This window comes from Plutella xylostella, chromosome 22 (assembly GCF_932276165.1).
Source record: "Plutella xylostella chromosome 22, ilPluXylo3.1, whole genome shotgun sequence".
Classification (NCBI taxonomy): Eukaryota; Metazoa; Arthropoda; class Insecta; order Lepidoptera; family Plutellidae; genus Plutella; species Plutella xylostella.
Window position 1 is genome coordinate 7,402,919 of NC_064002.1, and position 14,930 is coordinate 7,417,848.

Here is a 14,930-nt window from a genome sequence, read left to right on the forward strand (position 1 = left end):
CAAGTGTCCTATGTAATATTAAATATATTTAAACCTTTTTCCGGTAAGTAGGTACCTAGCACATAGGTCTGCCTAAGTACCTGTATGAAATTTTTATTAGATAACATCACAGCAAATCATTTTTCACCAACAATGCCAATGACATTCGTCAGTACGCGCATCCTGCCATGTTTGACCACACACTTGCGCAAGCGCACAGAGGCAACAACACTATACTACTGTTAATTTGACGCGCATAATTCAAGGCTCTTTTCCTTCATCCGTTGTCTATTGATTCACTCAATTCATCTCATTAACATTTTGCAACCAGGTACATAATTATGTGAACATTTATAGATACCACGCGGTAAGTGCTATTATTGGCCTGCAATGGTAACAACCGAACTAGGCCAGCGTGATGTACTAGGCCTAAAACCATTCCTTCATTGAAAGGAGACCCGTGCCCCAGCAGTAGGGACGTGATTGGTTGGTATTGGTAATGATGATGATGATGATGATGATGATGCGATTAAGTGTCGTATCGTTCCATCGGCGGGACTATCCTGAGTCCACGTTGATCTATGAGCGGGACAATCGACTGTTGATAAACCGTTCAGAATCAGTCAATTTACATTTATATCACACTAGCTGTTCCCGCGCGCTTCGCTTCGCCTTAAAAAGTTTTCCCGTGGGAATTCCGGGATAAAAAGTAGCCTATGTTCTTTCCCAGGGTCTAGACCGTATGTATACCAAATTTCATTCAAATCCCTTCAGTAGTTTTGGCGTGAAAGAGTAACAGACAGACAGACAGACAGACCGACAGACAGACAGACAGACACAGTTACTTTCACATTTATAATATTAGTTAGGATTAGGATTGGGATTAAAAAACAGACTCTATGAGAAATGTTAATGTGTAAGTTAGGTAGGTACTAAGAAATTATTTTTTATATTATTATAAGAAGTTATTGTTTATATTATTATAAGAAGCATTTTTTCCGGACCTTTTTAATGATGATGGTTGGTTAATAGGCGGAAAGCGTAAGAGAGATTAAGTCTTGCCATCTGCAATTACATTTCAGTGGATAAATAATGCTGTTAATATACAAGACAGAATTTACAACACTTCTCTATAGGTACATTGTTCCTGAAATTTTATGTTTCTTCCACCACATCCCCATTGTCATTATGAAAAAATCTCAACTTTAAAAATAGGTTAGCTTGTTGTAACGTTTTGTTACAACTTATAAAGCTTACTAAATAGCTGTTTCTGTAAGTAAGTAGATGAACAATTATTTTTTCTTTGCAGCAAAATTTAATATTGCTTTATGTAAACTTTGTCAAGTGCTATTGTTTGTCGTTATAGTAGTAATAACCGCAATATTAAAAACACGCTCAATGCGTTACCTCATCGTTTGTCATTTTATCAGATTAAATAAATCTAAAAGTGCATGCTATATGCAAGATGTTGGCAGACACAGGGCAACAAGTGGGTTAATTATAACAATTTATAGCCGTACAAAGCTTTTATAATTAACTCGAATGCAAATGAACTCGGTCATCTAGAGTACCGTGGAATAATAATAATAATATCATTGTTTACTGTAACTGTGATGCCATGTTAATTAGTTTTAATAAGTAATGGCACCTTCCGGAGGTCGGAGGTATTACAATATATCTTCTATAAATAACAGCGATCTATGATTTTGTTACTTCTATAACTTAAAATTCAAGATCAAGGTTCCGCCCTATTCGTAGAGATCATCGTAAAAGCTAAAAACCTTGGCGGGTCACTTTAATTGCTGTTATGCATAGATCATTGTTCACGATGCAGAATGCAAAAGTTCAACCCTTTCATTTAGCATTGCATTGTACATTATTTGACTACAAGACAAGTAAATACCACTTCAAGTCAAGGTCTATAAAAGCTTACCAAATAGTTAGCCTTGTTCTATGACAATGTAGTTTTTTGTGTTTCAAACGTATGCCATACAAGATAAAGTTGAAATTCAAACTATTGACCTAGTAGGGTCTGATTGAGTGTCATCAACCTGAAGGGACCGCAGAACTCGTGACCTACGCCCCGAGTGACCCTGGCCTGCTTGCCAAGCCAATATGTATCACAATTCCTTGCTGTTAGAATACTAATTTGTGCATAGGTGTAGTAGTAATGTCTATGAACTAAACTGAGTCATCTTATAATCCTTAGTTTTTCATGTCAAAAGTTACCCATCCATGGTACTCCTAGGCTAAGCTGATGGTAGTTGGTACCTTTTCGTATTTCTAAAGCCATTCATATACACACGATCCGAAATAGATATATAAATATATATACTTGTTTACATACATACTTACATGTTTAATAGTAATAGGTGGATAGATACTGCAAAAGAGGTATTGTAAATATTTTTGGTAAATTATAAAAATATTAGCTTCTCCTAAAACTTATATGTGTTAAAAGGTCTATTTATATTCAGAGAAAATACTCAGCTTGAAAAGTTAACTACACCGGCTAGTTCAGGCGCTGAGATTAAAATGACTATATGAATTACACAAGGATTCAAATTTTGTAAAGATTTATCTGATTTTTAATTCCAATAAATGCCTATGAGCGTATGTGCTGTACCTAAGCTTTCAGTTCAGCAACTGAAATTGAGAACCTCCTTTTATTTTTTGAAGTCGGTTAAAATGAGACCACTTTTAAATTTAGCACAGTCTAAACGTAAGTTTTATTTGCTCGAAAGTAAAAATAAATATGTATACTTAATGATAACAATAGAGCGGTGGTAGCTCAGTCGGGTAAGCGTCCGCTTCTCAAGCAAGAGATGCGGGTTCGAATCCCGGCGCTGACATGTACCAATGAGTTCTTTTAACTTAAGTACAATGTATACCATCGCTCTTACGGTGAAGGAAAACATCGTGAGGAAACCTGCATATCTAGATTTAGCACATCTGCATATGTGAACCCACCAACCCGCAGTGGACCAGCGTGGTGGGAAATGGTCCAAGTTTAGGAAGTCAGTTTAGACCTTGGGGATATGCACAAAGGTTCCACTCGAGAGAGCCAGGTGCAGGTACTTACACCCCCACAGAGAATAGAATAGAATAGAATAGAATGATAACAATAAATCATTGTATTTTAGTTAAATTTTAAGAATAATCTACTAATACCTAATGCCTCCACCACATAATACTTAGACACTTAATTAAAATGAAACTTTAGATAGACATCCTTATAGGTAGATCCATCTAGATAGGTAGATTCAAGTGAAAAGCCACACACGCTCCGTTGCTAATGACGACACATAATAGTAGCACCTGTAAATCAATACGATAACAAATGTAGTGGCAAGATCATGATCATTTTTCAGAACTGCACTCATCCATGGTGGGTTGCTTAGAAAGGGAGGTGTTGAATTACATCCGTGCACCGCCTGACAACAACACTTCATGTTACACTGATTGAGATTGATTTCCCAGGACTTTCACCTTCACGCTTTCAGGACCCGCCCAGCGCCAATTCCGACAGTATGGTGAAAATCAACATCACCGCGTTCTCAATATGTAGCTGAAACTCTATCAGTCATAGGCAATTTGATATGACATGATACTGATTATTTGATGAGATTATTTAATAATCTCCATTAGATATTTTCCTACCACCATAATTTCCCACCGGGAATACCGTGCACTTTCCCGAGTTCTACGGATTCGGAGAAACACTGGATATCGGCTGATTGGAAAAATTGAGGGCGTGATGCATTCTGCAACTAATGTGTGAATGAGAATAAGATCGGAGATGCATTCTGCTTACTGGAGCGTTGGTAAAAGCGGGCAGCGATGCGCGACGCGACGCATCTCCCGGCGACGCATCACGCCAGGACGCACGACGCCTACACTTTATTTACTTAGTCTCTGTGTGCTACAGAATACCATTAAATGCAGTTTTTTACAACCTCCTACAATATATTCCTCTAACCACTCTACAACTCTCGTCACTTAACGCATCGTACGCACTTTCATGCAACGTCGACTCTGCCGTGGCGGCTCAAATGAAACTCAGGCTAATTTTAATACAAAATCTATTTTACAACCAATTACAACTACATTCCTTAACTTTATACACAAGACTTAACAATACAACGTCAAAAATGCAATTCTTAACCAACCGAACGATACTAATCTAACAGGGAGAATAACATTGGCACGGTAAAAAGAACACCAATAATTTGGAACGAGAATTATGCAAGAGACAGGCACAAAGTCTTAAACTGTTAAAGCTGAATAAAGCTGCGTTTTCACTTACTATATTCATTCACCTACCTAGCCACTGTTGGCCTCTGGCCTGTTTAACTTAGACAGCCAAGTGAAAACGCGGCCTAAGGTCTCACTGTCACCAGGCACTAGTGTTCATAGTATTCGTTGTGTGGGTGCTCATGATCCAGTTCTCTATCGTCGTCGTAGTCGTGGCTGGGTGCGTAGCGGTGGCGCGGGGTCCCCCAGGCGGGGGGCGGGCGGCGGCGCGGGCGCGGCGGCTCGGCGCGGGCGGGCGCGGGCGTGGAGCGCCGGACGGGCATCCGGCGCCGGTTGTAGTAGGACGAGCTGGGCCGCCGCGACCGGTTGCGGTTGCTGGAAACACATATGATGATCAGGCCAGAAAGGTGTCTCTGCTGGATTTCGGGGGGCGTAACGGTCTATCGAGCCATGAACTGAATGAAGATTGAAATATAAAAGGACCGTTTTGATGGTTACAATAGTAATACCTATGTACTTTTTTGTGAAACATTTGCTGGGCAGAGCAGTTCATAGGTCAACTAACTACATTTTGATGACAGACCATTTCAGACTCTATTCTCAGGAGTGAATTCCCCCTAAGCCAATTTCACGAAAGTCTCATTGTTAGAATTGAGTTTGGAAACGCATAAAAAGCAGCAAAGTTCAGGGCAACATGGTTAATTATAAATCACTTGAGTTGCTCTTTTTTTTTCTTCAGTGACACCAACTGAATATTGCATAAAGTATGTACAATGTACATACATATGCTAAGTAGGTATGTACCTATACATAAGTCAGTGAACTGTCTTTGCTAGCTGATCGGCCGATGTAGAATGCAGATGATGCATGCATCGATTCATGAAGGCATTCAGACTGAATACATTGTATACAATTTATGAGAATTTTCAACTGAAGACTGTTGAGCAGCTACTATTATAAATCCGATCATACCTTTGTTAATGCGAATTAGACAGAGCTGCACACATCAATACAAATATTTGACTAACTGACTGTTGACTCTAATTTATTGATGTAAAAGTTGTTTTGATTTTACTTTTAGAAATCTATTTCTTTAGGGAAGCTGTTCACTATTATGTAGAGATCATAATTGAAAGTAAATGTTTGGGGATGATGCCATTCTAACCAAGTGATACGAAAGCATGTATGCCTATATACTGAACATACAAGTTTGGCGGTTCACCATCAGATGTAGCCTCTGTATAAGATGATTATACAGGTAGCAGCTAGTAGTGGTTGCATGAGTATCTAACGAAACGGCATTCCTTGAAGTTCCATGGGGTGTCTCCGGGCTGCAATATCAGGTCACCCAAGTCATACAGCATGTCATATTATATCGACATCCATACCTTCTAGTCTTCTTATAGCTACTCCGGATGTACTTCTTCCCTCTTGAAGCCTCGGGGCGCGGCATGTAGTCCAGCTCCTCGTGGTCCAGCTCGCGCTCGCCCTCCACCTCGTCGTAGGGCCGCGAGTGGTGGAACACGGGTCTGACGTGCGGGACTGGCACGGCGTAGGGCTTCATCACTGGCACTTGCACCTGGAGTCGAGAGTATGGTTAGGAAATAGAAACTATATAACGTGGCTAAGGAGAAAATTATCTTACGCTTATATCGCGATGGAACCTAGAGGTTAGGACCCTAGATATATGTATATTACATCTAGGTACGATCCCACTATCCCCCCTGGACCAGAGCGTGGTGTTAAATGGTCCACGCTTATGAAAGCAGCTTAGGTCTAAGGGCAATGTAGGTAGGTACAAGCAACCCCACAGATAATAGAATAAAATAAAATATAAAGGACTATATTATTATCCATGCAAAATTGGGTTATTCGATGGTGTACACGAGCAGTGTACCTGGGGCGCGATTCACATCTCAACCGAAATATTTGTAAAGCGATACGAACGAGTTACGAGATGAAATCCGCAATGTTTAAAAACGCGATTCATAGCACACATACTTTGATCTCGTTTTCATATTGCTAGTTCGTATTTGGATGGCTTGAGTGAAATGAATGAAACTATATTTTTTTTAATTGCCATGCAAAAATTATAAATACTACCACTAATTGTTTTAAATAATTTTGTTCCTACAATATATTTTGTTGGAATTAGTGTCGATAGCAAGTATCAAGAAACAGCTTTTTAATTCAACGTTGAAGAAATTCATAACCTGTGGCACTTTTGACAGCCGCCATGTTTTCTCCATAAAAACATTGATTTTCTTTGCTCATTTTCGTGTCAACGTAGTTTTTTTGGAAAATAAGAAGAAAGGAAGTTTAACTTACTTAGAGAAATACGACTGAGACATGTAAGTATCAATGTATTAACCTATTTTTTTTGAAATATAAATGTTACCGGTTGTAGTCAAGAAGGTATTGTAATTTACGATGTATCCAATTTCTGTTTTGAATTGTTTTAGAAACACAAGCAGCAGCCGATGTGCTTGAGTAGCAGAAGGAGCAACTGCGTTGTGAGAGGGCCACGGCTTCAGCCCTCACAATGATAGCTGAAGCAATGAACAGACAGGCTGCAGTCAATGAGAGGCTTCTTGAGGAGGTGTTCCTCATATGGAAATGGTAGGTTATTCCTAAATGTTTGGCTAAATAATAGAATAGAATTTAACTTCATTGTTACCCCAATAATGTCTTAGGAAAACTGGTGTTGAATATTTATGTTACAGCGTAGTTTTGTTTAGTATCTGTCTGTAATTTTTTAGAACAATATCATACTGAACTTTTCATTTTGTCTTTTCTAGGCTAATGAAAGGAACAATCAAGACCAGACTTAAAGTAAAATAATACGTATACATAATTTATATCGGAATAAGTACAAAATATTTTTGTAGGTATATGTTTTAACTATAAATTGAAAATCCACAGATTTTAGCGGCGACGCAGTTGCGCGACCAGTGAAGCTCTGGCTCCGCGACCGGCGTGGAGCGCGCGGTCAGCGCGGCGCTGCTGCGGCTGCTGCGCGGGAGGCATGCGCCTGGCCTTCAATGACCTCACGCCTCTCTTCTTCCTCTTCTTCATGCGCGTCAATTCAAACAGAGGAGCACCTGTGATTACTGATTACCTAAGTTCCTATATACAATAATAGTTTAATAATTGTTAACAAAATATTGTATATATAAGTATTAATAATTACTTATACAAAAGGCTAAAAGCATTTTGTACCAGCCAACCTATAGGAGAGAATATGAGAAAAAAAATAAGACTTTAATCTTTGATTGCCATTATCTGTAGCTTTATTAAGTGGTAAAGGGACCTAATTACTACCTATATTTTTTAGTATTTGTGATAATTCATAGAATTTATTAGTTCTATCAATAAATAAAATATACATGCATTACAATGTGTTTAATTCATTAAGTTACAATTTGCACACTGAGGGAATGTATATGCTTTCGGTTAAATTATTCTTCCTCATTCTGCGAGGGCCTCAGGCCAAAACCCACGCCAATCAAATAAATATCACTAATACAAGCTTACTATAAAGGAAAATTACGAATTCGGTAAAGATGGAAACGTATCTCGTAGGGACGGCTGTCCGGCTGAAAAATGGCTTGAAGATCTTGGAGAGATGCGTACAAGGTCAATTTCACTTTTAGCAGTATTTTCTGAAAACGATCTAACAATTTCACCCTTTTCTTCGAAAGTTTAAAATCGCTAAAACGTCAAAATATGACAGATAAGCGATATCAAAAAGTTCAACAAAAATGACATGAATCGCGTCATTCTCCATTCCGTTCATTCATTTTGCGATCTCGAAACGATCTTACTATGTAGCTTGTTTTTAGTGCCATGTGAATCGCAATTTCATAGCTCGTTCGTAAAAATCTGAAAACGAGATGAAAACGAAGTTGTTTTTTGTGACACGAATCACCCTCCTGTACCTATGCTAAATTATATCCTGTTGCAGAATAAATACTTCAGCTTGAGTGTCGATGTTTATCATTCCAGATTTATCAACATGTAAGTTTACTTGTACGTTACTTTGATCGTAAATAAAATTTCACTTTCAGTTTTGTTTAATGAACATGCTGAAAAAAACTGTTAGCAAGTAAGTATAAATTAGCATTCCGAGTGGCACGCGTGAAAACTATTGTGCTGAATTTATCGCCTTCATTGAGTAATCTGACACCCAATGAATATTAATTTTATCAGAAATTAGTACAGGAACCATCAATCGCTCAAAATTTATAATCCGTAAAAGTGGCAATTTCCTACTCATTGAAAGTTTCCCGATATTTATCTACTTACGCGTAACGCACCACACCGTGACAATCATACGTTAATTTCAATCAATCAATCAAATGACTACCGCAATCAAGACCGTAAATAAGTAGGTATGCTCCACTACATTTATCAAAAACTAACCAGTTACCTCTGCCTATAAATAATTCAGTACCCCAAGTACTTAGAAGAACTATCTATTGTATTGTATGTTATTTGTTATATTGTCTTGTACGAGTTGTGGGATAATAAGTGTGTGTCAGCTGAGATGATCTCTCCAGTTTTCACTAATCCGTTCACATTTTTTTTACCACCTTAAAGTAAAAAAAGTATTATTCGTACCTAACAAGATTAGATGGCTCAGGTCTACACACTATTTTCTATTTTTACACGTTACTATTAATATTTATATTATGTTTATTGTGTAAAGCGTTAGTATTTACTTGTTAGGCTATTAATATTTATGTTAGTTCCGAAACTAATTTGTTTCATAAGGCGTCGTTAATCAAACCATCTTCCCATCTCTTACATTAAAACGAAAAGCGCTATTACTCTCGTATGTTAGCTTTGTCTTATCATATTATTAGTATACGTACCGTAGTTAATTTAAAAGCACACGTTTTTACTTAAATTCATGCTTATATTCATATATAATTTATGAAGCATTGTAAATTCATGCTGCCAAAGCTGTATCTAAAATGAATATTAGTAAGTTTCTGAAGCAAAATAACTAAGTAAGATTAGGAGAATCGTTAACGAGTGGCACCTTAAACCCGGCGGCCCTTAGCCCTTGAAGCATAGTGGTTCAATCAAATATCCACTTACTTCTTTTTCCACGTGCACTGGCACGGGCTTTTCAACCGGATAAGGCACTTTCTTGATGACCGGGTAGGGCACGGGCTTCTCTATCGGCACGGTGATTTCCCGGATCACCGGCACGGCGACCGGCTTCGGTACTGGCACCCGGACCGGGTACGGTTGCGGCACCGGAACGATTACCGGGTGCGGTACCTCGATCTGGCAACATTACCCAGATTAGTCAGTTTTAATTTCATAAAACGTAATTTTAGTATAAATTCTGGCAGATGATAAGAAATATAACTTCTAAGCAATTCCTGTTTTGTAGACTATTTTATTTGCATTTCAGGAAAGTTCGTCTTGGATTACTTAGGACGAATGATTCATTCAATTATGTAAGTATAGTACCTATATCATTTTCTGCAACGCAATACGAAATGCCTTGTATTGTACTTGTGTATTTTGTCTGTTTACAAAATATGAAATTCTAATGTGGTGATAGATAACGCATAATTAACCATAATAATTATGATGAAGGTAAGTACTTAGCCGAATATGAAGCAGGGTCATTTTTTTATGTGTACCTAAATAAGTATTAAGTAGTGCCTTCAAAACAAAATTATGAAGCTATGATGATACGACATAAATAATCCACTGCACGTTTATTCGTTATATCAGTGTATGTCGCGTTCCGGGGTAGAGTTGCATAAACCCCTTTTTATAATTAAAATAATAACTTATTACTTGTTAGGTAAGTTATGTATGTATCTGTCGCAGCCGGATCGTATAATCCGCCGTATTACATTACGGCTGGCCGCATTACAACACAGGGCCGCTTTGTAATGCGCCGGATCAACGTTTAGCCGCATTGTCATTTCAATACGTTCTTCAATACGGCGGCCCACGTTTAGGCGCATCGTACTACTACTGAATTGTAGGGTAACCATGTCCATACTAAGCATGACATTACAGGTGAAGAATTTTTGTAATCATAATAGAGTAAATCTATCATATGGACTTCCTTTAAAGTATCAAAATACTGTTAATGGGCACTTCTCGGATCATCATCAACATCACTTCTGGACGTAGGCCTCTCCCAAAGCACACCACTGGATGCGATCTACAGCATTCCACATCCAATCATAACCAGCCACCTTTCGCAAGTCGTCACCCCATCTAGCCTGAGGGCGTCCCACACTACGTTTGCCTCGTCGCAGTCTCTTCAAGATCAAATAACCTTTGCCGGCCACATTTATATTTTTTGACCCAGTAGTATTATCTGGAAATCCGCCGACCAGCAGAATCCATGGTCACTTTAGCTGATTGATGTGCGTTATATCTTTTGTATGTTTTTCACTGTACCGCATTGATCGGAATAGAAAATATTTTATTTCACGTGAAAATTGTTCTTGATGTACTGTTTACTAGCATATTTAACACGATTTCTTCGTTTTAATCATAATCAAATATCTGTATCCAACGCCATTATTGTTGTTATGTCAAGCAGCGCCACGAGTGTTAAAAATCAAAACTAAAATCTTTCAAAGCGGCGGCTGATCTCTCGCCGTATTACATAACGGCCAGCCGTATTGAATGACGTATGATGTCGAATATAATCCGGCGCATTTTCATTCAGCCGTATTCAATACGGCTAAACGTTAATCCGCCGCATTACAAAGCGGCCCTGTCTTGTAATGCGGCTAGCCGTCATGTAATACGGCGGGTTATACGATCCGGCTGCGACATATCAATCACGTTTTACTCGTAAATATATTAAATTAATTTCATTTGTTCCCACACGCAATACTTTACATATCAATTAAACAATAAAATTTAATATGAATTCCTATCCTGAATGGTGAGATACGAAAAAACTTAATTGTCGATATAACATGGAACTTTCTCCGACAATGAACTTGCCCAACTAATGCACCGTGACGGGAATCACCTGGCTGGAGGCGAACCAGTGGAATACCCTGTACTTTAGCGTAATCGGCCAACGCCTTTGTCTTTCGCTTTCTATAGAGTCTGGGTATGCGCAAAAACGCTGCGTTTTTTCGGGTGAATTATTGGTCAAACCGAATTGTTGTTTAATTAGATAACAATTAAGAAGTGTACTATGTCATTGACTTGCGTGTGCAGTGGTCACGCTCACGTGTAAGCAGTGACTCGGTAGCCAGTAATCAGACACTCGAGCTGTTTTCATGATTTCTCCGGCGCGTTTCATGCGGGAGGAAATCAGTGCGCGACGGTGCGATCACCGCTGATCAGATCCGCATACCGCAAAACCAACGTTTTTTTCTCACTCGATAATAATTAAGTATAGAACCACTAATATGTTTTAATTTAATTCACACTCTTTGAGAGACAGCTGAAACTTTCCATCAATAGTTTCGATGGTGTAATTATGATTCGCCACGCGTATTTTACACAACATCAACCATTTTTTTTATTACAATTTAACTAGTAAGAAAGTTAGTTAGAGTATGTTATATGTATAACGACATGAATCGTTTTTATGTGTTTACATTGCACATTTATCGGTGAGTAACGAACTTTGCTTTAGATGAAGAAGAATTAAATTTATATTATAACATAATAAAAGCTAGTAGTCTTACCGGGTATGGCTTGGGGATGGGCACGTGCATGGGGCGGGTCTCCGAACCGTAAGCCTCCGTGTCCTTGTTAGGGCCATACTTGGAGCGCATGTACGACTGCCGCCACTTGTCCACCAGCTTCTTGTACTCCGCCTCGGACATGTAGTTCTTGAACTGGTCCTCCGCATCAGCAAACGCTTGCTTGAAGTTCGGCAAATACTGCGGGTGCGACGTGTCGTGGTTCCGTAGCCCGAGCAAATCCTCCTCGTTTTTAAACCTGTTGGAAACCTCTTTGTTCCATTCATCTAGAGGTTTCCCCTTGTAAAGTCCATGCTTTAGCGGAGATTGGTACTCGGAGTGTTTGCCGGTTTGCTGCTTGTGCAGTTTCAGTCTCTTGGGTATGTGGACTACTTCGTCGTCAGTGGACTGCGGCTTCTTCGGGCGCTGACGGTCTCCGTTTTTGAACATGCTGCCCCAGTGCGAGGTGGAGCTGGGCGTGGTGGTGAACAGACCCTTCAGCTGGTTATAGTAGTCGCTCTCACCCTGGACGTCTTGGTATTTAAACGATTGAACACTCGGGTAGTTTTCTGATCCCTCCGATTTATAGTCATTCATGTTTTTGAAATTAGAAAAATCAGTCTCTGGATATCTGTAGTTGGTGAAGTCGACGACGTTGGTGTTACTTGCCGCTGGTACTTCATCATTGTTAGCTCGGAATGGTCTTCTGAAGTTAGACTTTGTATCGTTATACTCGTTGTTTTTAAATGAATTCTTGTAATTATTTACTTCAGCGTTGTAGTTGTTCCATGGTTTGGTTTTGAATTTATCTTTGTATTCGGCATTCGGTTTTGCTTCTTTGTAATTGTTTGGATTTTGAACGTGATTAACTGAGAATTCCATGTAATTGGTACCTATTGGTTTGGTTGCCACTTGTTCAGGCTCATCCGGCTCGTATTGTTCTTGTTTGTATTTTTGTGTGTGTTGATTTTCGTTGTCAGACGGATAATATTGATTCGAAAAGGAATTGTCGTTCTGCCCATTCGTCATTGAGTTGTACATATTCATGTTATTCATATTCATATTTGAGGGTCTTACAGTTCCGGTGGCATACTTGTTGTCGAGTTCGAGAGGATAAGATGGTTTGTATTTCGTGAAATCAACAACTTTATTGTACTTGACAGAGTTTGGGCCTGGGTTTGAATTCTGTTTTGTATCTTCGCCGTTATTGCTATTGCCACTTGATGGAAATATTGGCGCATAATTATTAAAGTAATTGTAAGAACTGGCTCCCGACTCACCCTGCTGACTTTGATGTTTGTTCTGTTCTTCTGCAGCTTGCATCTCGTGATAGCTTGGCTTTTCCTCGACAGGATTATAAGGAGAACTTCCATACACTATAGACGAATTATAATTATTACCCGGCCGCATTTTATTGCCTTTGGATCCCAACTTGGTTCCGTAGACAGGTGAATTATATTCGTCCTCATTTCCATCTCCATTATCTTCCCGTCCGACCTGGCTCGGCATGTCTAAGTGAGAGGAGCCGTAGTTGGGTGAGTTCCCAAAGTTGTATGTTCCCGGGTTGTACTGCAGCATGCCGTGCTCGCGGTTGTCCGGGGCCGAGCCCGGGAACCCCGCCTCCTGCTGGCCGTAGGGGCTGTGGTCCATGGCCGTGGGGAAGGCCGGCGCGTAGAGCCTGGTCGAGCTCTCCTGGTTGCTGTTGCTCAGGTAATTAGCGTAGTCGGGGGAGCTCGGCACGAACCCGTCATATGCATTCCCGACGTCATTGAACCCAAACGAGGAGTAAGTGACCACATTTGGCTGCGGGGTGGTCTCTTCATCATCAACCGTCGGCCGTTTGATTTTCTTAGATTTCTTTCCATTCGCGCAACTGTGTAGTAATAAACTTATGAGGACAACAAAGTAAAGTCTCTTTAAGGCACACATGATGGTCGAGTTGATGAAACAAATTACTGAATGGACCACTCGGTAGGGTGCATGGTCTGTCGGCGTGAGGCGAGGGCGGTGTCGGCGGGCAGACTGACGCCGCGCGCCCGCCTCGCGAGCAGCCGACCACCGAGCGAACAAGCTGTTTACATTGCAATATCCCCTCAATCACGCTAATTCAAGAATCACTATCGACTGCGCCGACGTTGAGCCGACAAGGGGTGGCACTGCGGCCGGATTATTCGACCACAAATTGTCTTTGCACTTGACACTCAACCGCGCCTGCCCTAAGAAAATGAAAGCGCATGATACGCATGGGAAACGTGAAAAATTACTTGCAACGTGTAATTAATGGCGATTTTTCCTTTCGTTTTCTATAGAGCTAACCAGATTAAGAAAACTAACATTTACTTACATTCAAGCTGTAATATCCCCCCCCTGTAGTGAACCTTCGGACTCTAACCTACCTATTTGAGACGTATTTTTCGCCCTAACTAAACTGAAACGAACTGAAGAGGAGTCTTGTAACGGTATACGTGTTTTGCATTATTCGTTTGGCCAATACGTGATCGTCTAGTCTAGCGGTTAGGACTCTACATTGCCGAAGTAACTCAAGTTCTTTTAGGAGGTTGAGAGAATCCCTACCCTAGCACTAATCCCTAGAACCCTAGTTCATAATCCCTAGTTTATCTAATTTTTAGGACAACAGAACAAAGCTCAAGCAATAGTTATTTCTTTAAAAATATACATAATTGAGAGTGATTTAAAAATATATATTATATATATATATATATAAAAAAGGTTTTTAATTTGAATAGAAGGTGCGCCCCGCCTCGCACACCCTATGAAGGACGACCAGATCCGTCCACCAGACCCATCTACCTTCTCTAGCCCACTGGCTCTATTCAAACTGTTTTTTTTTGTCAGTCAGTCCCTAGGAAAGGATCTATTGATTGGGATCCAGATGATGTTAATAATATTTTATTCAGCTTCACAATTCGGCACGGATATCTCCTGAGCCTACTTAAGTATTTATTCGACACGGATATTTCCTGAGCCTACTCTTGCATTTATTCG

At 39.8% G+C, this 14,930-nt stretch overlaps 1 protein-coding gene and 1 long non-coding RNA gene across 2 annotated transcripts; one reads left to right on the plus strand and one right to left on the minus strand.

Moving 5' to 3' along the window:
* Positions 1 to 3,931: 3,931 nt before the first annotated feature.
* LOC105396443 (uncharacterized protein DDB_G0283357) lies at positions 3,932 to 14,011 on the minus strand. Its single transcript, XM_048628895.1, has 4 exons — positions 11,928 to 14,011; positions 9,337 to 9,528; positions 5,622 to 5,812; positions 3,932 to 4,608 (listed from the first exon to the last, which is right to left on the minus strand). Exons 1-4 carry the CDS (start codon positions 13,851 to 13,853, stop codon positions 4,383 to 4,385), a joined length of 2,535 nt encoding a protein of 844 aa, XP_048484852.1. The 5' UTR covers positions 13,854 to 14,011; the 3' UTR covers positions 3,932 to 4,382.
* Positions 6,261 to 7,257, plus strand: LOC125490263. The gene is made up of 3 exons (XR_007267579.1): positions 6,261 to 6,584; positions 6,696 to 6,852; positions 7,156 to 7,257. It is a non-coding gene; the product is annotated as an uncharacterized LOC125490263 (long non-coding RNA).
* Positions 14,012 to 14,930: the final 919 nt, after the last annotated feature.